At 44.1% G+C, this 27,458-nt stretch overlaps 1 protein-coding gene across 2 annotated transcripts in view; it reads left to right on the top strand.

Moving 5' to 3' along the window:
• Positions 1–27,458, top strand: part of als2b (alsin Rho guanine nucleotide exchange factor ALS2 b) — a 50,876-nt gene that overhangs the window by 18,295 nt on the left and 5,123 nt on the right. Inside the window, exons 11-29 of one of the 2 annotated variants that reach the window (XM_079495672.1) lie at positions 270–441; positions 1,149–1,353; positions 2,460–2,525; positions 3,354–3,516; positions 4,167–4,298; positions 4,675–4,803; positions 10,323–10,399; positions 11,798–11,864; positions 13,449–13,642; positions 13,957–14,022; positions 15,080–15,178; positions 16,904–17,068; positions 18,239–18,350; positions 19,275–19,352; positions 20,153–20,286; positions 21,332–21,496; positions 22,081–22,198; positions 24,814–24,971; positions 25,621–25,737. In XM_079495672.1, coding sequence (XP_079351798.1) covers positions 270–441; positions 1,149–1,353; positions 2,460–2,525; positions 3,354–3,516; positions 4,167–4,298; positions 4,675–4,803; positions 10,323–10,399; positions 11,798–11,864; positions 13,449–13,642; positions 13,957–14,022; positions 15,080–15,178; positions 16,904–17,068; positions 18,239–18,350; positions 19,275–19,352; positions 20,153–20,286; positions 21,332–21,496; positions 22,081–22,198; positions 24,814–24,971; positions 25,621–25,737 — 2,417 coding nt within the window. The remainder of the gene's footprint in view (positions 1–269; positions 442–1,148; positions 1,354–2,459; positions 2,526–3,353; positions 3,517–4,166; positions 4,299–4,674; positions 4,804–10,322; positions 10,400–11,797; positions 11,865–13,448; positions 13,643–13,956; positions 14,023–15,079; positions 15,179–16,903; positions 17,069–18,238; positions 18,351–19,274; positions 19,353–20,152; positions 20,287–21,331; positions 21,497–22,080; positions 22,199–24,813; positions 24,972–25,620; positions 25,738–27,458) is intronic. The other variant, XM_079495673.1, reaches the window with a different exon arrangement.

The raw sequence follows: 27,458 nt of genomic DNA on the forward strand, positions 1-27,458 counted from the left end.
TGCTAGTAAAGCTGAGAGGGAGACAGTGTAGGAGGGACAGAGGAGAGAAGGGAATTTGATCCAATAGGACAACAGGCCTGTCAAAGGTACAGTAGTTGACTCGGTGTACAGTATTAAGACATTTATTCTAAAGCTGTTGAGTGCTTGTGAAGTGACTTCATGACTCGGCTGAAGTGTTCCAACAGAGAAATGTCTACATTTATTTGTGTGTGTGTGTGTGTGTGTGTGTGTGTGTGTGTGTGTTTGTGTGTTTGTGTGTGTGTGTGTAGCTGGGCTATGTAAGTGGCGTGTTCGCAGGCGGGCAGCGGTGCGTGGTGCTGTCGGACCGCAACGTCATGGGCTTCATCGCCAGCCTCCACGAGCTGGCCTCGTCGGAGAGGAAGTTCTACTGCAAGCTCTGCAGCATCAAGATGCACATACTACGCCCCCTGCTGGACCTTGGTGAGCGGCACACAGTGACGGAGGCAGAGACTTTGAGTGCTGAATGTGGCCAGTTTTCCATTTGTCGCATTCCCGAGACAAAAATTGGGCCGGCAGTGGCTCAGGAGGTAGAGTGGCCATCTTGAAATCGAAGGTTCCGGGTTCCATTCAGTGTCCTTGAGCAGGACACTGAACGCCTAGCCTGGGGTCCACCTATGCTTTCTATGGCATAGGCAGCTCCCGGCAGGATCCGCTGGGAGAATCTAGACACAGCTGTGTGACATGAGACTAATTAATTAGAGCGACAGAGAAAGTGTGTGTGTATGGGTGTGCGTGTGTGCGTCAATTTAACAAAGGTGCAGACGATCAGAAATCAGCAGAGAGTGACCGACGTTTGCGCTACTCTATGCCGAGTGGACTCGGTCCCAGACTTTTTTTTCTCCCTGGAAATAAAAACGTCTGGGTTTCCGAGGCTACTGAACGCCTAATTGCTCGCACCAACCTGTATGTATAAATTTACCATTTATAATTCGGTGACCGGGTCATCAGTCAATAGTCGACTCTACCATCAAATGATTGGCTTAGGAATGCGACAAAAACGAAGAAAAGAAATCTCCATGAATTCCATGCTTCATGGGTTTGGTAATAACTGTAATTGATGTAGTCGAAAATGAGTCATCTTTTGGGTGAACGACTCCAATCTAAAGCAGTGTTTTGAGTGTCCTTAGGCGTTTTCTCTGCAGAGAACCTGAGCGTGGCCCTGGGTCCCACGCTGCTCGGCCTCCTCCAGACCCTGGCGTCCAGACTGGGCCTCCTGTGCCACCTGACGGGCCAGCACTCTGCCAGCCTCACCGCCAACCTCCGGCGCGGCCGCGATGTCAAGGGCCTGCTCATGTTGGACCACGCCTCCATCTTCATGGATGCCTACCACGAGTAGGTGTTGCAGAGAGGATGGCAAATGATCACGTGCACCTTCTTTTCACAGATGAAAAAATAAAATAAAAACTGATTGATGATGACTAAAACTATATATATTGACAACTAGGCTAAAATGTTAGGGAGTGACTAGTGGAGGAGAGATCCAGTAGAACTAAGTAATTATATGTTTGGTTGCGCTCGGGTGTTGCGTTACGACTAAAACAAAATAAAAATGTGCTGTCAAAATCAACCCCCGATGTGCACGCAACATTTCTCACAACAGCAGCCCATTGGATAAAAGTGCATAAGTCAGAGTTCTGTTGCTTATTATTGATCCAGAGGCACAAGCTTCGCACAAAGCTTGTGTTGTGGGATTCTTATCAATCAGTAATCGACATGCATTTATATAGCGCCTTTATCCAAGGCGCTATATATGTTCCTCATTATAGGATAGATCCATAGATTGTGCATTACATTCACCCATTCACACACACATTCATACACTGATGGCGGCAGAAACCATGCAAGGCACCAACCAGCACATCAGGTGTAATTAGGGGTTCAGTGTCTTGCTCAAGGACACTTCGACACTAACTCTGGGGGAGCCCAGGTTCGAACTGGCGACCTTGCGGTTACCATCCGGAAACTCTACCCCTGAGCCACCGCCGCCCCTCATGCCACCGACGTGGCATGAGGTCGGTGGTATGGTAAGCCTACATTCCAACTGATCCTAGAAGCACCTTCCCAGGCAAGGCTCTGAGTCTGGACATCCCTGTGCTATTCAGCAGTCTGTTCAGAGTGGCATGGCCAAGACATTTTCAGGGAAAGTTGTTAAGTTTAATTAATGTTGTTTTATTTGACAACTCAACAGACATGTTTGTGATTGTGTGATTCATCATGACGTCATGTAGAATACACAATGATGTTACTCAAATTGACAGGCTACCGTGGTATGTTCTTTGATCTCTGCCAGTTCAAAGAGCACACACACAGTCACACAAACGTAGTGTATCAAATCCTGGGAAACGCATGGAAAACATGGCTTAATAAACGCCAGAATGCTTGGTGTAAAACATTATTTTACTGTTCATCATCAGAATTCTTCCGTCTCTCTTTCCAAGGTATTGCAACGCAGTGGGCAACTTCCAGGTGATGGGAGGGTTTCACACGCTAACCAAGCCTTCACTGTGAGTGTACACACACACACACACACACGCGCACACACACACACACACACACACACACACACACACACACAGTTTTTTCTGAAAAACTTCAAATATTTATAAAAAAATACATTTATGTTGCTATATACTTCTACTTATTTACTTTATTGTACCAAAATGGGTTCCCGTCTTGAAAGGTATGGTTACAAAAAGGGGTTCCCTGACCTCCCATAATGTGCAACGTTGTTTTCTCACTCAACAGTAAACAAACCAGCATACAATCAAATGTAAACAGGGTATATGCACATTTTTAAGACCTTTTTCTTTTCTACCAAATTGTATAAATATTTCCTAAGAAAGAGGAAAACAATGTAATAATAGCTGATCTACAAGCAGTGGCCTTGTGGTTAGAGTGTCCGCCCTGGGACTGGGAGATCGGGGGTTCGATTCCTGGCCGTGTCATACCAAAGACTCCCAAAAATGGGACCCAGTGCCTCCCTGCTTGGCACTCAGCATCAAGGGTTGGATTGGGGGCTAGTCCCTGCGACATACTAACGTCATGACCAGGGAGTGTACTTGTAAATCATGTCCAGGGGGTGTACTTGTACATCAAGCTGCCTCATGCTACAGAAACAGGAGATGGGCTCCTATGGGCCTCATGGCTCGGCAAGGCTTACTTACAAGCTTTCGACACCTAAACAAACTAAAAGTAATGCCTACGATTCCAAGTGCTTGTCAGGGTGGGGTTTCAAATTGGTCTACATCTCCCCTCTCTCTCTCTCTCTCTCTCTCTCTCTCTCTCTCTCTCTCTTTCTCCCTCCCCCTCCCCCCTCCACCATTGGCATACAGAGATTTCTTTGGGAAGAGTCCTGAGCTGCTCCTGAAGTTGGCAGAAAGCAGCGAGGAGTGCGCGCCCATCGCCGACCTGCTGGCGGCGCTCTTCCACCTCCCGGTGCGACACCTCCACGAGTACGGACGCCTGCTGCTCAAGCTGGCCACCTGCTTCGAGGTGGTACGTCACGTTGATTATGTTTGATTATATTCATGTACAGTTGGGTGCCACCGATATTGTCCCTTATCATTTGACCCATTTAGGCCTGACCTCAACATTTTAAAAAATCCTTCTAAATCCTCCAGTTTTCTGAAATAAATATTTTCACGATTTTTCAAAAATAGCAGACCTACAAGCTCATAGCGCGCCACTCGGTGGCGCGCTATGAGCTTGTAGATCTGCTATTTTTCAATAGCTAAATTATAACAATGTTTAAAACACCAAAAGGGGTTCCCGCCCAAAATGGGTTAACTGTCCTTTTGCGCAGATCACGCAAACCTCAGCAAAAAGAAAAGGACAATATCGATGGCCTCCAACTGTAAGAACCTCTTTTTTTTGTAGGCGAATAATCGGCATTGCGACGCATCATCTGGGGGGCGAACATTCGGCAAAAGATCTACTGTAGAAGCTAGATCTACAAGCTCACAGCATGTCGTAACGAGAGCGGTTATTTTCAGCAAACAAATGTTAAGACTGTGGGATGCTTATACATATTGTTGAACTAGATATGCTCAGGCGTTGAGCTAAATGTCAACTTAAATTCGAAAAACATAATGATGTGTGTGCGACTGTGCGTGTCTGCGTGCGTGCGTGTGTCTGTGTGCGTGCAGAGCTCCAGTGACTACCAGAGGCTGCAGGACGGCTGCTCTAAGTTTGAGGCGCTGGACCTGCACCTGAAGAGGAAGAGGAAGGAGGCAGACTACACCTGCCACTTCTGGAAGAGCTTCCCTGGCAAGATGACGGTACGATGTGCGTGCGTGCGTGCACGTGGTGAAAGAAGAGACCTGCTTGTCTCAAGCCATTCCATTCCCTGGGCATTAGCCTATTTTGGGCGGGAACCCCTTTTGGTGTTTTAAAGCATTGTGTTATAATTTAGCTATTGAAAAATAGCGCCGCGCTATGAACTTGCTTCTGGGGAGGTCCCTGGAACAACATATTTTCAGATGGGGGGGCGGAGGCATATTACATATAATTTTTGGGGTCCTTGACATGAAATATTGAGCACCACTGATGAAACATAAGGTTTTTCAGAAAACGGTCAGGATTTTCAAGAAATGTTTTAAATTTCGACGTCAGATGATGACGGTATGTTTGTGCCTGGCCTCTCCCCTCATGCAGGACTCGCTGCGTAAGCCCCATCGCCGTCTGATCTGTGAGAGCAGCAACAAGGCGCTGACCCTGCAGAACGCCGGCCGCTTCTCTGTCAACTGGTTCATTCTCTTCAACGACGCCTTGGTGCACGCACAGGTCAGCAACACACACGCATGGAGATGTCGTACACGCATGTATTACGTTGAACTCCTCCTTTCACCAATACATCCAAAAACAGTGTGACTGTGTACACTTCCCCGGTCGGCCTTATTAAAAGGTAACCCCTCCGTCTTCTCTCAATCTCTGCCACGTCGCACACGTGCGGCAAATTAATGCATAAGAAACCCTGACCCGCGCAACACTAGCGCGCACACACAGGTCAGCAACACAGTAAGATAGGCAATGCAGATAGACAGACAAAACACACATTTCCATATGCATAATTATGCATATACCACAGCACATACAAAAGTCAGCTACGCATGCACGCACGCACACACACAGCAGCACCTGTTCCTGGGATGTGTCAAATCTCTTTCTGAAACGCCGACTGTTCCTGGTGTGTTTAAGTGTGTGTGTGTGTTTGTCTGCATGTGTGTGTGTGTGTGTGTGTGTGTGTGTGTGTGTGTGTGTGTGTGTGTGTGTGTGTGTGTTTGTCTCCGTGCTGTCAGGGCGTGGCGCCTTATAAAAGTCTCGTAAGTACAAGGAGTCAGATAAACCACTGGTAGCGATACCCCCCAATCTAGTCGTCTCTCTGTCTCTCTCACTCTCTCTCTCTCTGCGTGTGTTCATGGGCTTGGCTTGGGGCTGAACCTCGAATCTGAACATCGTAACACAACAGTACTGTAAACCAGGGTTGGATTTGTTAGGGGGGGGGGATCCATGCCTTTTAATATTTACCACCATTACTTTTTATCACCGGCACCGGGGATATGTTTTATCCCTGCTTCTGGTCATACTGAATTAAATTAAATTGAGACTGTACAGACAGTCTGATAGATTTGCTATGATTCACTCATATTATTTGTTATTATGAAGTACAAGAAAAGCACCCCCAGCCTTTTTCTTTGTACAAATTGAACCCTGTGTTGACAGCATTGTGGAGTGAAATGCTAACTACATTGTGTGTGTAGAGGCTGGAGAAAGCTCTTCAGCCACAGGGTCACAGATAACAGCCACGTTGCCCACGCTGCATGCTATCAGCGTGTGTATACATCACATTCAACACTGATCATCATCATCTTGACGCTCACACACACACACACACACGCACTCACACACACACACACACACACACACACACACACACACACACACACACACACACACACACACACACACACACACACACACACACACACACACATCCTGCCTTACAAGCCAAGCCCTGGCCTCTTTGCCTGCTCTCCTCTACTGCCTGCTGGGAAGTGAATGGACAAAACTGAACGCACGAGAATCAAGGTCCCGCAGCATATATGGACTAGAATGTAAATATACTACAATGCATTCGTATCGCAATGGAATACTAGCAGTGTTGGAAATTCAATAGGCACTTTGACTGACTGGCCATGTTGGCATTGGCAACTAGTCCATTTTGCAGTCCAAAAGGTTGTTTTTAAAGCCAGACCAATGGCAAATTTTTGGGGCCGATATCGACCATGCTTTTGGAGAGTCCTAGACCAGGGGTTCTCAACGTTTTTGGCCGGGGACCCCCGGAAATGCTTTGGCAATGTCTCAGGACCCCCGCCCCGCCCCCTCCCGACCCCCAATATAAATTGACTGCTACAATAACCTTAAACCATTTTGGGCGGGAACCCCTTTTGGTGTTTTAAGCATTGTTATAATTTAGCTATTGAAAAATAGCAGATCTACAAGCTCATAGCGCGCCACCGAGTGGCGCGCTATGAACTTGTAGGTCTGCTATTTTTGAAAAATCGTGAAAATAAAAATTTAAAAATAATCTTTTTTTTTTAAAATATTTTGGGGACCCCCCAAAATAATTTGGCGACCCCCCGATGTTTTAAATGAAATACTACAGTTTGAATTATAAACACACAAAAAAATGTAAACATACCCAACAAATAACCTTTTTGATTGTGAAATGAACACACAGACGTAACTTAATTTAATTTGACCACTTTATAGGTAGTGTAAGTGATTTTCTTTGATTAAAGTGTTCAAAATCTCTATTGTGATAGTACTCATTGCTCTAGAGTGTTTGTTCAGTAACAGGAGTCTCCATGTCTCTCCAGCTTTTTATTAAACAGAAAATGCATTTTCTGAAACTGAAACTGGGATACCAATTTTATCCAATCAGGATGGAGAACGCAGTCACTCAGGATACAGATTAAACAAGTGGAATTGTAAGTGATGACGCAAATAAATGAGCAGACACAGTTGGAACTGGAACACTATAAAAATTAAGCTCAGCTAATACTATTATCTCCTGACTGGCTAAAATGTTGTCCCCTACCTGAAAATGTATTTTCTGCTTATTAAAGAGTTTAAAGGGATAGTTCAGATTTTTTTTTATTTAAATTGTATGAAATACTTTCCATTAATATAGTGGTTGCAATCATTGATTGCCCGAGTCCTGTGGTGGGAGTTCTGCTCTGGTTTTGGTCAATATTAAGTAGTTCCGGTCATTTTGTAGGGGGCACTGGGGCCACGCAGTAAAAGTATATTAATTCACAAAACTAACGTAATTTGTATTGTTGACCTATTTCTAAAATATTATCGCAACTTTCGTTCAACTTTGACCCCTCTATCACATGGAACTATTTTTTGGGCGTAGTGATATGGACACAAAAAACATAGTTCCGTGTGATGGAGGGGTAAAAAATGAATGAAAGTTGCACTAATATTTTAGAAATAGGTCAACAATACAAATGACGTTAGTTTTGTGGATTAATTTACTTTTACTGCGTGGCCCCCTGTGCACCCCACAAAATGACCGGAACTACTTCATATTTCACCAAAACCGGAGCAGAACTCCCACCACGGGACTCGGGCAATCAATTAATACAGTTGCAACCAATACAGTTGCAAATATTTCATACAGCTTAAGTTTAAAAAATCTGAACCATCCCTTTAAGAGACAGGGAGACCCCCTGGTTACTATCAGAATATAGTGATTTAACCTTTTCTACAACAAACTTTTTGTTTTAACCTAAAAATATCACTTACACTACCTTTAACCACACAAGCCTTTTCAAAAATAGCTGCTCCACAAGCTCACAACACGCCGTGCCGCGACCAAGTTAACCCATTCAGGCCTGACGTCGAAATTAAAAAAAAAAAAAAAGTTTTCTAAATCATGACAATTTTCTGAAAGATTTGAGGCACATTTTAACGATTTTTCAAAAATAGCAGATCTAAAAGTTCATAGCGCGCCACTCGGTGGCGCGCTATGAGCTTGTAGATCTGCTATTTTTCAATAGCTAAATTATAACATAATGTTTAAAACACAAAGGGGTTCCCGCCCACAATGGGTTAAAGCATGCTCACCGTGCCAATCCCCTGAGTCTCATACACACGCTTGCCATTGGATAAATTAGATTCCCATGGCGATGCGATGGATGATCCTACGGGAGCTATTGGACATTTACTGTATAGGCCTAGATAGATTGCCTACTCTCTGTATATTTGTGGGACCAGCATTCTCTCATTCACTTCTCTAAAGAAAGTTTCCCTCCATCTCTCCCTCCTCTTATTGTCTGTCTCATTTGTTCTCTCTCTCTCTCTCTCTCTCTCTCTCTCTCTCTCTCTCTCTCTCTCTCTCTCTCTCTCTCTCTCTCTCGCTCTCGCTCTCGCTCTCATTCTCTCCCTCTCATTCTCTTTTTTCCTACAAATCTTCATCTTCCTCTTTCTTTCTCTGTCTGCCTTCACTGCCCCTCCCTGTCTAGTTATGCACCAGTCCTTGGGGTCCCCCTCTCTCCCCTCTTGAGCATTTTGGTCCCACTTCCCGTGTGATGACGCCCGTTTTTGTTTGACTATAGCACTCTTTTGGTTTCATGATCTGACTAAACTGAAATGTCTCCTTTAGTTCCGTCTGTTCCCTTTAAGCTGTGCAGGCAGCATGCACAGCTCCCAGGCATTGCACGCGTAACTCCTTACGGCCACGGAACGGAAATGGAATCCAATATCCCTATTTTGGAAAATGCAGAGCTCTAAAAATATAAAGGAATATTACCTCATATTTGTTACGTGCGTGCTTGGCGACTTGGGAGCTGTGTACAGTGACGCACTCAAATGGCTGACAAAGGAACATTGGTCATTGAGGCCAGGGATTGAACCTAAGGCATTTGCAGTCTCCCTTACCTATTAATAGGCTTGTGTTTTTAATTGACATTGGCAATGATAGAGGACAGGTGTCTCTTACAAATGGGTGCTGTAATTATGTAACTCCTGCCCATCACTAATGTGTAGTGCTTGAGACCATTGCAGCCCAAATCCCATGAGAACCCTCTGTCTATCCTATGTCTACCCTGCCCTCCTACGTTAATATAACACTCGCAAATGGACCCTAATGGGCTCCCCCATTTGGTTCCATTTGTATACTGTCATAGTCACAGACTTGTTGGGGTCCATTTAGAACCCCCTAGAACCCCCCTAGAATCCACTTGAGAACCACTGCCATAGAATATTAGTGTATTTAGCAACCCCTGGATATGACATGAGATGTATTTGCTTGTATTTCAGGTCCTGTTGTGAAGCACACCTTAATTAAGCCTGCTGCAGCATACTCCCAAACAAAGTCAAATGTTTTTCGACTTCGGCAGGTGTATTGAGTTTCTGACCAATCACACACAAGTTCGCATTATGGCGATATTCGGCTAGTTAGAATATCTTGAAGGTGCCGAAAGAAACTGCCACATTTACGCTATTTTGTTCTATTATTAACCTGGCCTAAGCCAAAAAAAGATATGACTTCTTTGGGAGAATACTGTAGCCTTTAGTAGTTGGTATGTCTTTAGAGTTGTCTTTCCTCATTAGTCTGACATCCTTAAAGTAGCGTTCATGCCTTACAAACACCTCCTCATGCACATGCAGCATGTGACTGTAATCCCATAAAGCTCGAGCACATTTAATCATCCAACATTCAGTTTATATATACTACTTCGTAGCTCGCTGAATAGGTGTTACCGATGATACTAAAATTCCAATACCCCAAATCTCGGCCACTGGATCCATAAGGGTCTATTTGGTTTAATTTGTACACTCTCAGAGTTATGGGAGTCCTTGAAATTAAAACGTTTGATAACTACTGTACACTAAATGGAACAGAGCCTTCATTTTTTATTTATTTTTATATAAAAAAAGGGTTTTTCTGACGTGCACGCGATGTTCACATGCATGCGCCCACGGTTATTTATTCTTTCAATTGTCCCATATCTCTGGCAACTGCACTGCGTTTCTGTTTAACAGGTGGGGCAGATTGTGTTAATTAGTATCATTGGAAACACCTGTGAAGGAAGTCGGAAGAGCCCCGGAAGGCCGAAAGTAGAATGAGTTATTTCCAAAATGTGCATCGAGCCTATACAGTAACATTCATAAAGCTTGTATCTGCCCAAGCTTAATTCAAATAAAATGTAATTGAAAGAATACCTAACTCACCTACATCCTTTTCCCTCTCGCTCCCTGCCTCCTTTCCTTTCCTTTCCTCCCTCCTCTAGTTCTCTACCCATCACATCTTCCCGCTGGCCACGCTGTGGGTGGAACCCATTCCAGAGGAGAACACTGCCACTGGCCTGTGAGTCTGTCAATCACCCCAGATCTGCCCAATCACGCCCAGTCACCTGTTACTGGCAGGTCGGGGCGAATGAAGCGGTTCCTTCTCCAATTCGTATTATGATTATATTATAATAATTGTGAAGAACTAATGGTCAACTATGGATCACTAAGGCCTTGTCATCTATAGACACTATCGGCTTTGAACAACGAGGCTTTATATCCAGTCAATACTGTGTAGATAAGGGGACATTTAACCACTTTAAACTCTCAATACTTAGTAAACATGGCTCTGTACTTGGTCTGCTCTCTTTTTAACTCACCGAACCTCTTTGCTGAAAATTGCAGATCTACAAGCCCAGAACACGTTGTAGTGTGATACGCTGTGGGCTGGTAGATCTGCTATTTTCACCAAAAGTTCCACAAGGATTTGGCGGCCCCCCTGTAGGGGTCCCGGACCCCCTGTTGAAGACCCATGGTGTAGGATCAAAGGGTGGACTTTTGAAATGTAAACGTGTCGTGTGGCGTCTCCAGTGTGTACAACTTTAGCATCGTTGGGAACAAACGAGAAGAGTGACATGACTGTAGAGCTTAGAGTATATATGAATAGAGACGGCACCCGGAGGAAACCCTGAGGCGCAATGGACATAGTGGCCGAATTTATTATTGCAGCGTGGGCCAAACACATGACTATCATTCATTGCACACGTTCATGATGACACGTGAACGCGGTTTCAGTGCAATGGCAGCGCGTTCATGTTCTTGGCCCAATCAATCCCAGAATGCACTCTGTTCCTACAAGGAAGGAGGAGTGAAATCGCCTCATGCGCTTTTGAGCAACTTAATGCAAGTGGATGGGAGGAGAACTATTCATATATACTCTAAGCTGTAGAGTAGGAACCATGTACCTACAGTGCAGTGTTGATTTCGTCGACTAAAACTAAGTGTTCGTCGACTACCTTTTTTCACTGACGAAAACTAAATTGAAACTAAATGAAAACTAAGTTATGATGACTAAAACTAAGACTAAATATACTGACAATTTTGTCAACAAATAAAAACTAGACTAAGATGTCAGGAAGGGACTAGTGGACAAGAGATCCAGTAGGCTATAAGTCATTTTACACTTGGCTGCATGTTGAAAATAGCACATCTACAAGTTCACAACGCGTTGTGAGCTTGTAGATCGGCTATTTTCAGCAAGTGTAAAATCAGCCATTACGACGGCATCAAGGCCCGCCAAAACACATTCACCTGTGGATTTAGTCGACTAAAACTAGACCAACACAAAAACATTCCAAGTGACAAAAATGTGACTAAAAACGAAATGAAAACTATTCTAAGAAGACTAAAATCGAAATTTGCTGCCAAAAACAACACTGATACGGAGTTGTGCTGTTGGTGTTTTTGCCTCGTCCAGGTACGGCTTAAAGGTCATCTCCCCAGAAGAGACCTTCACTCTGCTGGCATGCTCACCCATGGAGAAGGTACTGTATGAGCCTATAGTCTGGCTGTCAGCGGATTTGTTTAAAATAAGCGTAGCATAGGTTTATTCTGATAGTGATACTGTCTGTGGACCATGTAGGGGCGGCGGTGGCTCAGGGGTAGAGTGCCTGGATGGGAACCGCAAGGTTGCCAGTTCGAACCCTGTGGGCTCCCCCAGAGTTACTGTCGAAGTGTCCTTGAGCAAGACACTGAACCCCTAATTGCTCCCGATGTGCTGGCTGGTGCCTTGCATGGTTTCCGCTGCCATCTGTGTGTGAATGGGTGAATGTAATGCACAATCTATGTAGAACGCCTTGGATAAAGGCGCTATATAAATGCACCATTTACCATTTTATAGTAATCCGAAAGAAGGGGGGGAGAGTGACCCTTGTTACTGAATAAACAATCTATAGCAATAATTACTATGAGAATATAAACTTTTTTTTTTATCAATTGAGACCTTGTAGATCGGCTATTTTCATTTTAACCCATTCTGGGCGGGAACCCCTTTTGGTGTTAGCATTACGTTATGCTTTAGCTATTGAAAAACAGCAGATCTACAAGCTCATAGCGCGCCACCGAGTGGCGCGCTACGAGCTTGTAGGTCTGCTATTTTTGAAAAATCGAAGAACGACTGACACAGAAACATAGCTTTTCCAGAAAACTGTCAGGATGTAGAAGACATTTTTTAGAATCTGATCTCGGGTCAAAATGGGTTAAGATTAAAGTGGTCAAACTACATTAGCAAAAAATAACCATTAAGGTTTTATGGAAGATGCTTCTGAACATTTTATGTTCAGAAGCATCTTCCATAAAACCTTATATTAATGGTCTCGCATATTTCACATAAAAGTAAAGGTTAAAGCCTCAATCTGTGATTTCTTCACCTGGTAGGCAGTACAGTATGTAGAACAGCATGCAGGAACAAAAACAAAAAGGACTTGGTCATGCAAACATTTTCAGTCGTGAGGTTTTATGTTTGCTTTAACCCATTTAGGACTGAGGCCGAAAAACAAATACTGAACTAAGTTTTCAGAAATGTTTCAAATATGAACAAAAATGCTATGCTGCTAATTTACTGTATATGGCAACAAGAACCCCAAAAGGGGTACTTATTTTTTGCTATTTGTCGTTGCTGTAATGTTAGTTAAGGCTATTATTGGTACTATTTTCTTGTCACATATTAAGGTCTGATTATATTCATAAAAATATTAATGGTAATGAATCAACAGAATATCAATGTGCGAAAAACAGACTTTGCCAAAGCGAATGATCGCTTTGAAAACACTGGAAAAGATTGACACCATTTTAGCATAGGACCTCAATCTATTTGGACTGGATGACTCGTTGCATTCTGAATGTTAACAATTGAAATGTAACAATTATATTGTACTGTGATGCCCGAGAGAAATTGATTGTTCACAAAAACAGAAAAGAATAAAAATAAAGTTAAAAAAAAAAAAAAAGAACCCCAAAAGGGGTTTGTCGTCCTGAAGGGGTAAAACACCAAAAGGGGTTCCTGTCCTTTATAACCCATGTGTGTGTGTGTGTGTGTGTGTGTGTGTGCTCATCACGTCCGTCTTCAGGCCAAGTGGCTTCGCTCCATCAACCAGGCGGTGGAGCAGGCGCTGAGCGGGGCGGGGCAGGAGTCCGCCACGGGGGCGGGGACCAAGGCGGAGCCTCCCATGTCGAGGACCGCCTCCTACACCTTCTACAAGGACAGTCGGCTCAAAGAGGCCGTCTACGAAGGACGCTGGCTGGCCGGCAAGCCCAACGGCAGGTGGGTCTCTCACGCAATGGGGGAGATCAGAATATAAACCCTTTATTGGCACGGTTTGCCACATTTGACACGGTTTCCTACATTAAAAAGAAGTTTAAACAAAAACAATCACTACTTTTTAATTTCAAGGACTTCATCAATAAAAAGAAAAAACAAATCTAATAATTTCCATAAATAAAAACAAAACAAAAGGTTTTATGTTTTTATGGTATAAACATATTCTACCATCAAAAACATTTGTCTTGACTCAACAAGTTCTGGGTTGCAGCCTTTAAAGCACCATCCTTGTTGTGTTCTGTCGTGTGTCTTGTCAGGGGAGTGTTGAAATGGCCTGATGGGAGAATCTACACGGGGACCTTCAAGAACGGACTGGAGGATGGGTGAGTAATGGAACTGCTACATAACTTAACCCGGTAATTCTCAGGACCCCTAGTTTCATGTATTAGGCCAAGGACCCCCATTTGTTGTACAGTATCTGACATCTCTGGGGCCTACAATCTACAAGATTCTACATTATAAAACCCTAACTCTGTAAGAGTCTGCAAATGGTACCAAATGGACCCGTAACTTCTCAAGGAACCCTGACTGTGAGAATCACTGACTCAACCTACTTTACTCCCAGTAGAAAGACGTATGGCCATTTTGTCCTGGTCACTGACATACATTATTATAGCAACAGCACTAGTCTACATTGGTACCATGAAGTAAACATTAGAAGGCATTATAGTTCGATTCCCGCTCTGAACGCTGTGGGTGCTGGCGGCGTGTTTCCTCCTCCGCGTCATCAGTGCCCATGCCCGAGGCCGGGTTGGCGAAAGGGCCTTTCTGTGTGGAGTTTGCATGTTCTCCCCGTGTCCCCTAGGGTAGGTACCCTCACAAAAAACATGCAGTAATCCTGGTTTCTAAACTGCCTCCCCCTGGCCAGCCGGGGCGCCTGATGGAGGGGAAAGGAACTGGTTGGAATAACGTGTTCCTTCCACGCGCTACGTCCAACCAGGGAAACTCCCCCCTGTCAGGTGTAAAGGAGCAACTTGGACACTCAGGCATGAAGGAAGCATGAGTTCAAGTCCGTTGCTCTCCCCATGTCCCCCATATATGGGGACTAGGTGTGGCGGAGGGTGTGTAGAGTCCAGGATTAGATAATTGCGCCCACAGTGTCCCTGGCGGGATTCGTAACCTTCTAGCTGTGAGGCGACAACGTTACCGCCCATTAGATAATTGACACAGGAGTGAAAAATGGGTTACAAAATGTGTGGGATAAAAATGTATAAAAAAGAAAAAAGAAAAAAAAGAAGGCATTATAGATGATTACAAAATCTACTAATGTACATTCAGTATTCTTTCACTAAATACAACAAGCATTCATTCATCATATATGTTGTTTGTATTCGTCATATATTTGCACCTGAGTGCATGTGTTTCTGTTTGTGTGTTCAGGTTCGGTGAGTACATCGCTCCCAACAAGGCACTGAACAAGAATGATCACTATCAAGGCTTCTGGAAAGAAGGCAAGAAGGATGGCTTAGGGACATACAGGTGTGTGTGCATGTGCGTGTATCTGTGTGTGTTGGTTTGTGTTTGTTCCAACTTCCAACTACACTTTGGTAGCTGCATGCTCTCTGTTCTGGTCTGTAAAACTTGTAAACTTCAAGAAAATAAAGATGTGAAATGAATTTGTAATACAGTCACACTTTCCTGAAGAGATAAAGTTCGTACCCTGTATATGATCTGAATGTAGCCTAAACCCTATACAAAATATTTTAATATTTACATTAATATAATATGAAATTTGTTTGTAGCATAATAGCATTTCCAACGCTACTAAATCAGGCAGATGTATGTATCTATGACAGTAGTAGTGTTTTGAATTGTAATTAATCAGGCATATTCATGGAATAAAGTCATTTGGATTCCATAGAAGTCAGCATGTCTCCTATGGAAGCGTGTCACACACCGAAAATAGTGGTCATTGGAACAAAATATTTTGAGTCAGGGGTCCAAATTCATATAATGTTGGGGGTCTTTGACATGACAAGGTTTTAAGAACCACTGATATAGAAACATACGTTTTCCAGAAAATTGTGAAGGCCTATTCATGGTCCAGTTTTCGGTGAAGAGGTGACCACCGAAACGATGGTTAGTAAAAACAGAGAGATGTGTTGTGTGAGGGGTGACCACCGTGGCGTGACGTCATGTAGTTTTCGGTGGTCACCCCTTCAGCGAAAACAGGACTCTGAATACGCCTTTAGAATTTAGAACAGTGTTGATTTCTTCGACTACTATGACAGAAAATGTTCGTCGACTACCTTTTTTCACTGACGAAAACTAAATGGAAACTAAATGAAAACTAAGCTATGATGACTAAGACTAAATATATAGACAATTTCGTCAAAAAATAAAAACTACACTAAAATGTTAGGAAGGGACTAGTGGACAAGATTTCCAGTATGAGTCATTTTACACTTGGTTTGCATGCTGAAAATAGCCGATCTACAAGCTTGTAGATCGGCTATTTTCATCGTAAAATCAGTCATTACGACAGCATCAAGGCCCGCCAACATACATTTTAAACTGTCGTTCTCTGATGTCATCGCTAGGGACACATGCATCAGTAAGCAGGAACTGGGGATGGCAATGAAGTACCGGGAAGTCTGGCGTGGCATTGTGAAATCCATGATCTCGACCGTGGTCGAAAAATGATGATGAAAATACATTTAAGTCGACCAAATCAAGTGTGGATTTAGTCGACTAAAATCCTACGATATTTAGTCGACTAAAACTAGACTAACACAAAATAATTCCAGGTGACTAAAATGTGACTAAAACTAAATGAAAACTATTCAAGAGACTTGACTTACGTTAACCCATTTTGGGCGGGAACCCCTGTTGGTGTTTCAAGCATATTATTATACTTTAGCTATTGAAAAATAGCAGATCTACAAGCTCATAGCGCAGCACCGAGTGCCGCGAGCTTGTAGGTCTGCTATTTTTGAAAAATCTGAAAAATGTAGTTCAGAGCGAACATTTTTAACTCAAATCTTTGCTTCTGGGGGTTCCCTGGAACTACATATTTTCAGATGGGGGTCGGCAGTTAATTACATATAATTCTAGGGGTCCTTGACATGAAATAGTTTGAGAACCACTGACATAGAAACATAGGTTTTTCAGAAAACCGTCAGGATTTAGAAGGCATTTGTAGAATCGTCCTACGGTCTAAATGTGTTAAACCATGCATATTGCCTGTCGCGTCTCTCTCTCCAGCTATGCGAGCGGTGAGGTGTACGAGGGCTCCTTCCAGGACAACATGCGCCACGGCCACGGCATGCTGCGCAGCGGCAAGCTCAACACCTCGTCGCCCAGCGTCTTCATTGGACACTGGCTGCACGACAAGAAGACGGGCTACGGCGTCTTGGATGACATCACCAAGTACGTGTTGTTTTTGTAATCGTTTTTTTATTTTGTTTTTTGTGAGGGAGGCAGTAAAGTAAGGGCATATCATAGGTCCTTCCTGAGGCACAAAACATCAAGGTTGAGCCCAAGGGGAAAGGACCCCCAGGTCCGATGTCTGGGATGTGCTGTTGCATGGTGGGAGATTGCGCCGTCCTCCTGGGACGACATGGCACCCCCACTGCTGCCCTGTACCTGTACGTCTTAGACTTATGCCCCAGTCTGAAGACCTTATGCAAGCTAGCGGTTGTTCAGTACAAGCTGAGGCGGTCTGGACTCCCGCATGACATCAGGTGGGAACTGGCAGCCATGACTACAAACGGCAACAAAAAAAGAAAAAGGAACACTTGTGTGGATTGAGGGGTGCCCTTTTTCGTGATGATCACCACTTACATCATTTGCCATTGACTTGCCCTTGACTTGTCCTGAAAGTTTAATTGGAAGAAAATGTTCCATAAAAGCCACACACATGATGTCACGGGTGGCACACACAAAGCCAGGCGTTGGAGGGGCTGGCCGCCCCTCGAAAATCACACTTGTGTTAAGTGAGGGGTGCCTTTGGGGCACCCACTACGTCATAGTAAAAGTCCATATACTTGGCTGCCACATGGGGGGCACGCACAAAGCCAGGAGGGGCTAGCGGCGCTCAAAAACAACTGAACCCACAGAAATAAATTGTGAGTCCAGTGGCCCAAGTATATATTTTAATCCCCACCTTTTTAGTCTCCACATTGAGAACATAATTATAACATTTGATCGGCCCGGTTGTGCGCACAGATCCAGACATAGTCTGCTTAGCCTGTTGTGAACGCGATCTGTATGGAAACAGATAGACAAGAATAATGCAATGACTAAAGAACCTTTCAAATCTAAAATGTAAAAATGCGGCACAAAAAAACTAAAATATTGGTTTCTGGGGAGGTCCCTGGAACTACACATTTTCAGCCCAATAGAGATAATTCTGGGGGTCCTTGACATGAAAAAAGTTTTTTAGAAACACGTTTTTTCAGAAAAAATTTAGGATTCCGAAGCCTTTTTTTTTAATCGACCTCAGTCCAAAATGGGTTAACACTGTAAAAAAGAAAGAAAAAAAAGTATAATCCTCTGTGGTAATTTATCCATTTGTTACTCTGTTTGTTTCACACACAGAGGGGAGAAGTATATGGGCATGTGGCAGGACCATCAACGTCAAGGCACCGCCGTCGTCGTCACCCAGTTCGGTCTGTACTACGAGGGCTTCTTCAAGGACAACAAGATGATGGTGAGCATTCAGGAAAATAGGTCCAAGACTGTCCATTCTGTTTGCTGTAGCTGCAGAGGGTAGAGAGGCTATCTGGGACTCGGAGGGTGAACACGTTTCGACCCTCAGCTCGCCCCGTGTCAGGGTTCCCACAGTAATGGAATTCCAAATTCCAAATTAGAAAAACTGTTTTCCAGGCCTGGAAAAGGTTTGGAATTAAATTAAAATAATGTTTAGATAAAAAAATTTTTTTACCATCTCTATCCTCTCTGTAAAACTGTTACTTTTCAGGATTTAAATTCCAAAATAGCAAAAGCAGCAGATCTACAAGCTTTTGTGTCGCACTGTAGTATGATCAAGTAGGGCGTTAGTTTACGGAAAAAACCCAAAAGTCGGACAGCAAGAAAATACATTGTTTTTGTCCAACATTACGTGAAAGACATAACGTGGGAAAATGCAGTGCAACGAGATACGTTGTTCGCTTGTAGATCTGTTATGTTTGTCGTGTTCGCTCAAGTCTGTCTTTGTGCATTGATAGCACAGGTGGTGTAAGAGGCTCATTATTGCACCATGATTGCTAGGCCTTTGGAAAAAACAAATCATTTAATAAAATGTGCGGGAAACTTGTCCAGTGTATGTGCGTGTCATGGTGACCCTGAGCAAGACACATAACCCCTAATAGCCCCGTTGTGCACTCATAAGCAGTAAATGTCATTCCCTTTCCCCGGGGGGAAGCCATTATGACTAGATTCCTTTAGAATTAAATGGCTCTTCCATGTGACAGTAAAGGAGACAAGCCCATCGGTCACGGTGGAAATGGTTCCGCCGGTGGCAGTAAACGGACTTTAGATTGATGAGAATGAACTTGATGTTGGCATTTATTAGACATCTATTAGACATTTATTAGACATTTATTAGACATGTATGTCTCCGTCTCACTCACAGGGGACAGGGGTCCTCGTCTCCGAAGACGACACGACCTACGAGGGGGAGTTCTCGGAGGACTGGACCCTCAACGGCAAGGTGACCCTGCACACAATACACGCTACATTGACCCATTAAGACCCATTTTGACCTGGGAACGATTCTACAAATGTCTTCTAAATCCTGACAGTTTTCTATGTCAGTCGTTCTTAAACATTTTCATGTCAAGGACCCCCAAGATTATATGTAATTGGCCGCCGACCCCCATCTGAAAATATGTTGTTCCAGGGAGTGGGACCCCCCCAGAAGCAAAGATTTGAGTTAAAAACGTTCACTCTGAAAGAATATATATTCAAAGATTTGCGCCACATTTTCACGATTTTTCAAAAATAGCAGACCTCGTAGCGCGGCACCTCGTAGCGCGGCACTCGCTGCCGCGCTTTGAGCTTGTAGATCTGCTATTTTTATCTGCTAGATTTTGCTATTTTTCAGTATAACATAATGCTTAAAACACCAAAAGGAGTTCCCGCCCAGAATGGGTTAAGACCGATTCTACATAATACTGTATGTCTTCTAAATCCTGACAGTTTTTTGAAAATCATACTGTATGTTGTTGCATCAGTGGTGCTCAAACGTTTTCATGTCAAGAACCCCCAAAATGATTGTTTATTATGGCCCTGGACCCCCCATCTTAAAATACTTTTGTTCCCAGGGACCCACAGAAGCAAAGACTTGAGTTAAAATATGTGATTTTTCAAAAAATATATTTATAAGCTGATTTGTATATCTGCGATTTTTGAATAGCTAAAGTATAAAATAATGGTTAAAGTAGTTAAAATGATTGTGACGCTTTATAATCTACTTTTGCTGGTGCGCGTGTGTGTGTTGTTCACTCTCAGGGTGTCTTAACCATGGCTAACGGAGACTATCTGGAAGGCTCCTTCAGTGGGGAATGGGGCTCCGGGCTCAAGGTCGCTGGTTCCTACCACAAACCCAACCTTTACGACACAGACAAGGACAAGACGCGCACGGTGTAAGTCAACGTGTGTGTGTGTGTGTGTGTGTGTGTGTGTGTGTGTGTGTGTGTGTGTGTGTGTGTGTGTGTGTGTGTGTGTGTGTGTGTGTGTGTGTGTGTGTGTGTGTGTGTGTGTGTGTGTGTGTGTGTGTGTGTGTGTGTGTGTGTGTGTTATGTATGCGGTAGTTTGTCTATAAAATCCATTAGAATAATAAAAAAGGTAAAGGACAAAATACATGCAGGTGAGGTGGAAACCCAACAAAGACACCTCCTTTAGAGCAACACATACTGTAGTACTTTAATAAACGCTGACCCCTGGTGGTTACCGTAAGTAATTTGTTTAACATGAATCCTCAGCTTGTAATATTGATGATATTAGGTTTTTACTGAAGTCATTGTCATCATACAACATTCCACTGAACTGCTGCTGAATATAGGAAAGATGTTGTGAGTGATTCTGTGCGTGTGTGCATGGATGCTGTTGGCATGCCGTTGCTTGCTGTGCCATTGACCAGACGACGCAGTCAATCAGGCTAGGCCATCAGTATGACTAGGGCTAGACCTGGGTTCCCCAATAGGCGGCTGGCCTGCGGAGCGCCCCCTTGTGGCCCCTGGAAGAATTTTAAAAATAAGTTTTTTTCTTTTGGGGGGGGTGGTCCCAGATATAAATGGCATTAAATGGGGGTCAGTAGCCTATGCATGTCAAACTGGGCACCCCCTCAAGGACCACTGGTGGCCCCCGGACCACTGGTTGAGAACAACTTTTAATTCATTAATGAAATTAATTAAAAAAAAAAAAAAACAGGGGGAACCCTGGGCTAGACTATGACTAGGTGGTCTAGTTTTCATGAGCTTTCAGGTTTCACCTGACAACAATCTGAATTTTGATAAATGTCAACATCTAGACAAGGTACAGGACTCACTGTACAATAATAGTGAGTCTATCACAATACATTCCAATTCATTTCACCATCTTCCTCTCCACTGCACAACCCTAGTTTTCGCACCTAATCTACTTGCATTTTCTGTTCACGTTCTGGTATATGTACCCGTGTCGAGGCAGTAAGCTGGGTCGTCTGTGCGTGCGTGCGGAGGATAAGTGGCAGGCTGTGTTTGAGGAGTGCTGGAGCCAGCTGGGCTGTGAGCCCTCGGGTCAGGGGGACCAGCGCAGGGCCTGGGACAACATCGCTGTGGCCCTCACCACTAGCAGACGACACATCCAGGACAGGTTAGACCCATGCACGCGCGCACACACACACACACACACACACACACACACACACACACACACACACACACACACACACATACAACCTCACAAACACATGTACACTGTACCTGGGCACTTCAGGAGAGACTACCCAAATATAATATTCTGGAGCATTGTACTTGAGAACCACTGCTGTATATGTCACCAGCTCACCACACACACACTGTGGTGTCGTGACCCAGGGGCCCACCAGGGTCACAGGCCCTCAATTAGTGGCAAGAAATATACAACAGTACCAAACATTCCCAGAGTAGCAAAGTGTCTAAGACTGCGACTATCCATTATGAAAGTATTATAAAAAAAAGAAAAAAAAAATATGTTGCTATATACTCCTGGTTCCCGGTCTAAATGGGAAAAACCTTTTGTGGACGATTATATCGACAAGTTTCAAGTATTCTTTCAAGTGTCTGAAAAATAATTCTAACTGTGTGTGTGTGCGTGTGTGTGTGTGTGTGTGTGTGTGTGTGTGTGTGTGCGTGTGTGTGTGCGTGTGCGTGTGCGTGTGCGTGTGCGTGTGCGTGTGCGCGTGCGTCCTCTCCCAGTCCTGAGCTGCTGTCTCGGAGCCACAGCAGAATCTTGGAGAGCCTGGAGTTCATTCCTCAGCACAGCGGACCAATCACCATGGAGAGATACCATGTCATACGATGCTACCTCCTCAAGGTGTACATTCACACACACACACACACACACACACACACACACACACACACGATTAAATGAAGGGGGGTTGAACATGTGGCCTTTCTGTTACGGGTCGGTGTCAATAACCACTTAGAGTTCTCAACGTAGATAGCACAGAAATAATTAAAGTCCAACCGTTGTCTGCTTCTGACGGAATACAGCGTCATTTAATGTTCTTTATCGATATTAAACGGTTACACTGAAAATCAACATCCAACACTGACCCGGTTGCTAGGCAACGCCTTCGTCACTCCCAACACCAGGAGACGTGCGCGTGCATTCCATGGAGTCCCATTAAAGTTAGAATCTTCTGTGGCTATTATCTATGAAACTACGAGTGTCCATGGTGATCGTCATCCATCCAAGGTTCGGATGTGATTTGTGATTTTTTTTTTTTTATCGCATCGGTCCCGACATATTACCGTTTCTGCCGAAAGATAAACATCATGAGCTACTGCTAACACAAGCCGTTTCTTACAATGGAGGTCTGCGAGCGAGTAACCCGGATGTGAAAACATGGTTATCTGCCTTATTCTGCACGGCACAGCTAACTGGCTTCTGTCCCCACCCTGTGGCAGTCAATTGGTTAAGGCCCGACCCCAACCTGCCCCTAACTAATTAGCATACATTTTAGGCCTGCCCTAAGAAGTCGGGTAGGATAGGGTCGGGTTTGGGCAGAATGTGAGAACTCTGTCACAGAGTAAAAGTGAAACGCCAGTCAGCACTATCTCCATTCTCCATTAATCTCCATTAATACTCAGACAGACAGACAGAACAGAACCCGACTAATTAGAATCCATTTTCGGCCTGGCCCGAAAACGTTGGGTCGGGTCGGGTCAGGTCACCCTGGTGAACTAAAGATCCTCATTTGTTTTTGTTTTTCAACTTTGACATAGAAACAGAGCAAACCCTGACGTTAGACCTAATAGATGAGAAATGCGCTCACCCACACACTGACTGGCCGTACTGTATACTACATATTTGTGTCCACCTCTGTAATTAAATATCTGTTAATGTGAACACGGCTGTCTTTGTGACCGACACTTGTTGTGCGACGCAGGGAACAAGCAAGAGCTTTTTAAAGGCCAAAGCGCGCCAATGCAACTCCTTGCAACAAAACAGTTTTTAAGGTCAACCACTCCAATGCAACTCCTTGCAACAAAACAGTTTTAAAGGTCAACCACTCCAATGCAACTCCTTGCAACAAAACAGTTTTTAAGGTCAACCACTCCAATGCAACTCCTTGCAACAAAACAGTTTGAAAGGTCAACCACTCCAATGCAACTCCTTGCAACAAAACAGTTTTTAAGGTCAACCACTCCAATGCAACTCCTTGCAACAAAACAGTTTGAAAGGTCAACCACTCCAATGCAACTCCTTGCAACAAAACGGTTTAAAGGTCAACCACTCCAATGCAACTCCTTGCAACTGCTATTGGGGGAAAGGAGTTGCATGTCAGATCATTGGTGTGGTGTGTGGCTTTAGATCAAGGTTCTAATTATCTAGGGCATCCTGCCTGACTTAATCCTCCCTGTGACAGATGGAAACACACTGACACACTTTGCACACTCGCCTGGTGTGTGTGTGTGTGGGGGGGGGGAGGGGGGGAGGAGGGGTATGCGTGAGCGCGTGTGGGTGTCCGTGTGTGTGTGTGCGTCCAGACTGCCAGATTAGCCCAGGTGACAAGTGATTGTTTACGATCCCTTGCACTTGCAACTGAATGACTGCAAGAACTCAAAGCATCACAGGTGCCATCGCAGTCGCCTTCCAAGTGATTATTCTATCGACTAACTACTTTTGATTAATCGAATAATTGAGAAGATACATTTTGGGAGTTAGGAATAATCTTTAAAATCTTTGCAATATATCAAATGGTAAATGGTGCATTTATATAGCGCTTTTATCCAAAGCGCTTTACATAGATTGTGCATTACATTCACCCATACACACACACACACACACACACACACACACACACACACACACACACACACACACACAGTCACACACCGATGGCGGAGGAAACCAGGCACCAACCTGCACATCGGGAGCAATTTGGGGTTCAAGGACACTTCGACACTAGTTAACTCTGCGGGAGAACTGGAATCTCGTGGTTCCTATCCGGCCACTCTACCCCTGAGCCACTGCCTCCTCAACAAATCAGTGTGAGGACTGGCTCAGATGCAACTTCTCATTGTATTGAATAAGATGCGAATTTGCATCTGAGCCAGTCTTGCGTCTTTTATTTTGGAGTGCCACTTTTGTGGTTTTTGGTTTAACCCTTAAAAGCAAGAGTTTTCAAAGCGAGAGGTGGGAGCCCCGGTATTACACGGCCATCTCACGCAGGCCCCTTTTTCCAGCCGGGTAGAAGTTATTTATTTTCCCGCCTAATATTGAACCAGTTCAGAGTCTTTCCACTGAAAATGAAATGGGGCAGAACCCTAAAAGTTGGTTCTGTGTGTGTGTGTGTGTGTGTGTGCGTGTGCGTGTGCGCGCGCGCGCGTGCGTGCGTGCGCTTCTACTTGTATGACCGTACTCATGTGTTTCCTGTTCTTTTCTTCTGGTGTCTATGTGCGTGCGCGTCCCTCCTCCAGGCGTGTGACACTCCGCTGCACCCTCTGGGCAGGCTGCTGGAGAACCTGGTGGGCGTGTACAGGATGACGTACGTGGGCGTGGGCGCCAACCGGCGCCTCCTGCTGCAGGCCGTCAACGAGATCAAGTCCTACCTCAGCCGCATCTTCCACATAGTCAGGTGCTGTGTTCATTTGGTCGACTAAAACTATCAGAATAAAATAGAACAGCGCACATCCTCCGATCTTGGTGCTGAGCCAAACTAACAGATATCATGAAGAAAGGCTAAATCTAGCCTAAAATGTTAGGGAGGGACTAGTGGAGAACAGATCCAGTAGAACGAAAAACAAGTCATTTTATGCTTGGTTGTGCTTGGTTGTTGTGCTCTGAAAATAGCAGATCTACAAGCTTGTAAGTGGATCTGCTATTTCCAGCATTCAACCAAGTGCAAAATGACGCCATCAAGGCCTGCCAAAATCTGCTATTTTTGAACATCCAAAGTATAAAATGCAGTTTTAATTGGTTAATAGGCGTACCATTATGGGGTTTTAATTATATTTTAATTTAGGTAATGCAGGTTTATTTGTAAAGTTCAGACACAAAAACTATTCAAAGTGCATGAAATAAGACATACAATTTAAAGACAAAGTCTCAACCCCATATTTTTATACAATTATATTGTTATGTTGATGATGGATAGAAACATATATATACAGATAATAGTATGTGTTGTAATTTATAAAAATAAATCTAAAGATATCAGCTCATAAATAAAGAAACAAACATAGCTTTGAAAGAATCCATTTCATTTCATGTCTTATGCCTTTTAGGTTTCTGTTCCCTGACCTGCCAGAAGAGGGCGGTGTGATTCCAGAGCCCTCCACAGAGGGTCAGGAGAAGAGCAAGGCTGGCTCCACTGGCGCTCCGCTGGAGTCTCCTAAACCTGGGTATGAATCTGGCATAGACCAGAGCTGCTTTACCTGGGTATGAATCTGGCATAGACCAGGGCTGCTTTACCTGGGTATGAATCTGGCATAGACCAGGGCTGCTTTACCTGGGTATGAATCTGGCATAGACCAGGGCTGCTTTACCTGGGTATGAATCTGGCATAGACCAGGGCTGCTTTACCTGGGTATGAATCTGGCATAGACCAGGGCTGCTTTACCTGGGTATGAATCTGGCATAGACCAGGGCTGCTTTACCTGGGTATGAATCTGGCATAGACCAGGGCTGCTTTACCTGGGTATGAATCTGGCATAGACCAGGGCTGCTTTACCTGGGTATGAATCTGGCATAGACCAGGGCTGCTTTACCTGGGTATGAATCTGGCATAGACCAGGGCTGCTTTACCTGGGTATGAATCTGGCACAGACCAGAGCTGCTTTACCTGGGTAGGAATCTGGCATAGACCAGGGCTGCTTTACCTGGGTATGAATCTGGCATAGACCAGGGCTGCTTTACCTGGGTATGAGTCTGGCATAGACCAGAGCTGCTTTACCTGGGTATGAATCTGGCATAGACCAGAGCTGCTTTACCTGGGTATGAATCTGGCATAGACCAGAGCTGCTTTACCTGGGTATGAATCTGGCATAGACCAGAGCTGCTTTTCATGGCAAGGACCCCCAAATTGATGTGCATTTGGACACGGAAACCCAAGTATCAGGGGCCCCAATACAGGAAGATTTGTGATTTGTGATTGCTCCAAATATTTCACAATTGCTCAAGATTTTTCACAATGTTTAAAGAATAATTGCAAATCTACAAGCTCACAGAAACTAACAGTTTGGAGGTTGGAGAACCACTGTCATGAACAGTCAGATTAATGTGATTTCAATTAATTGACCATGCACTACACTATGTACCCCCTTTATCATAATTGAATGAGAAATCCTCCTTGTGCCTAGGTTTTTATGAGACTCACTCAACATATGCGATCAACCTTGTTGAACATCCAATTCAGGGGGGGGGGGGGAAGCACGTAACTTTGGGAAAGTGTCATAGTACAGTAGCTTGTTTACAACTGAAACGGACTTCCTGTGCACTAACTTCCTCTTCAAAATAAGAGCCACATACGTAATGATTAGTCAACACTAGTTTTATTTCTAAGTCTACTTACAGGACATTAACATCACATTTGAGTTCCTTTTGAATGCCTGTCAGATTTCTCTACATAACTGTCTCAGCTGTTGCTGATGCCTTCTACGCGCAGAAAACATTTTGACGACGTATGCGCACTGGTGCATCGGTTGTGTGCCCCCCTGATTATTAATAACATCTAAACATGTAACATGTAAACACAACATGAACATAGTACTCTTATTATGCATATCGCATTCTCACCGAGAAATATTTTCGAGTTAAAAAAAGGGGGGAAGAAAATTCATAAAGAAAAGAAAACAAATGGTTCAAGCCCATTAATTAAGATTCGAGTGCCAACCCTAACGAGCGAAGGTTCGAACCCCGAATGTTCGGGGACAGCCTTCTCTCCATGTCTCTTCAGCTCTACAGAAAATGCATACCTACATTTGTTACCGAGTTTGTAATGGGCTCGGGGTTTCGAGCTCCATTCTAAGTTATATGTGGACCCCAGGAAGATTAGTGACCGCGGAAGCAGGGATTTGAATAAATAATGAATATTGTCCCCTGTCCTGTCTGTGTGTGTCTGTCC

Source organism: Electrona antarctica (assembly GCF_951216825.1).
Source record: "Electrona antarctica genome assembly, chromosome: 24".
In the NCBI taxonomy this organism is placed as follows: Eukaryota; Metazoa; Chordata; class Actinopteri; order Myctophiformes; family Myctophidae; genus Electrona; species Electrona antarctica.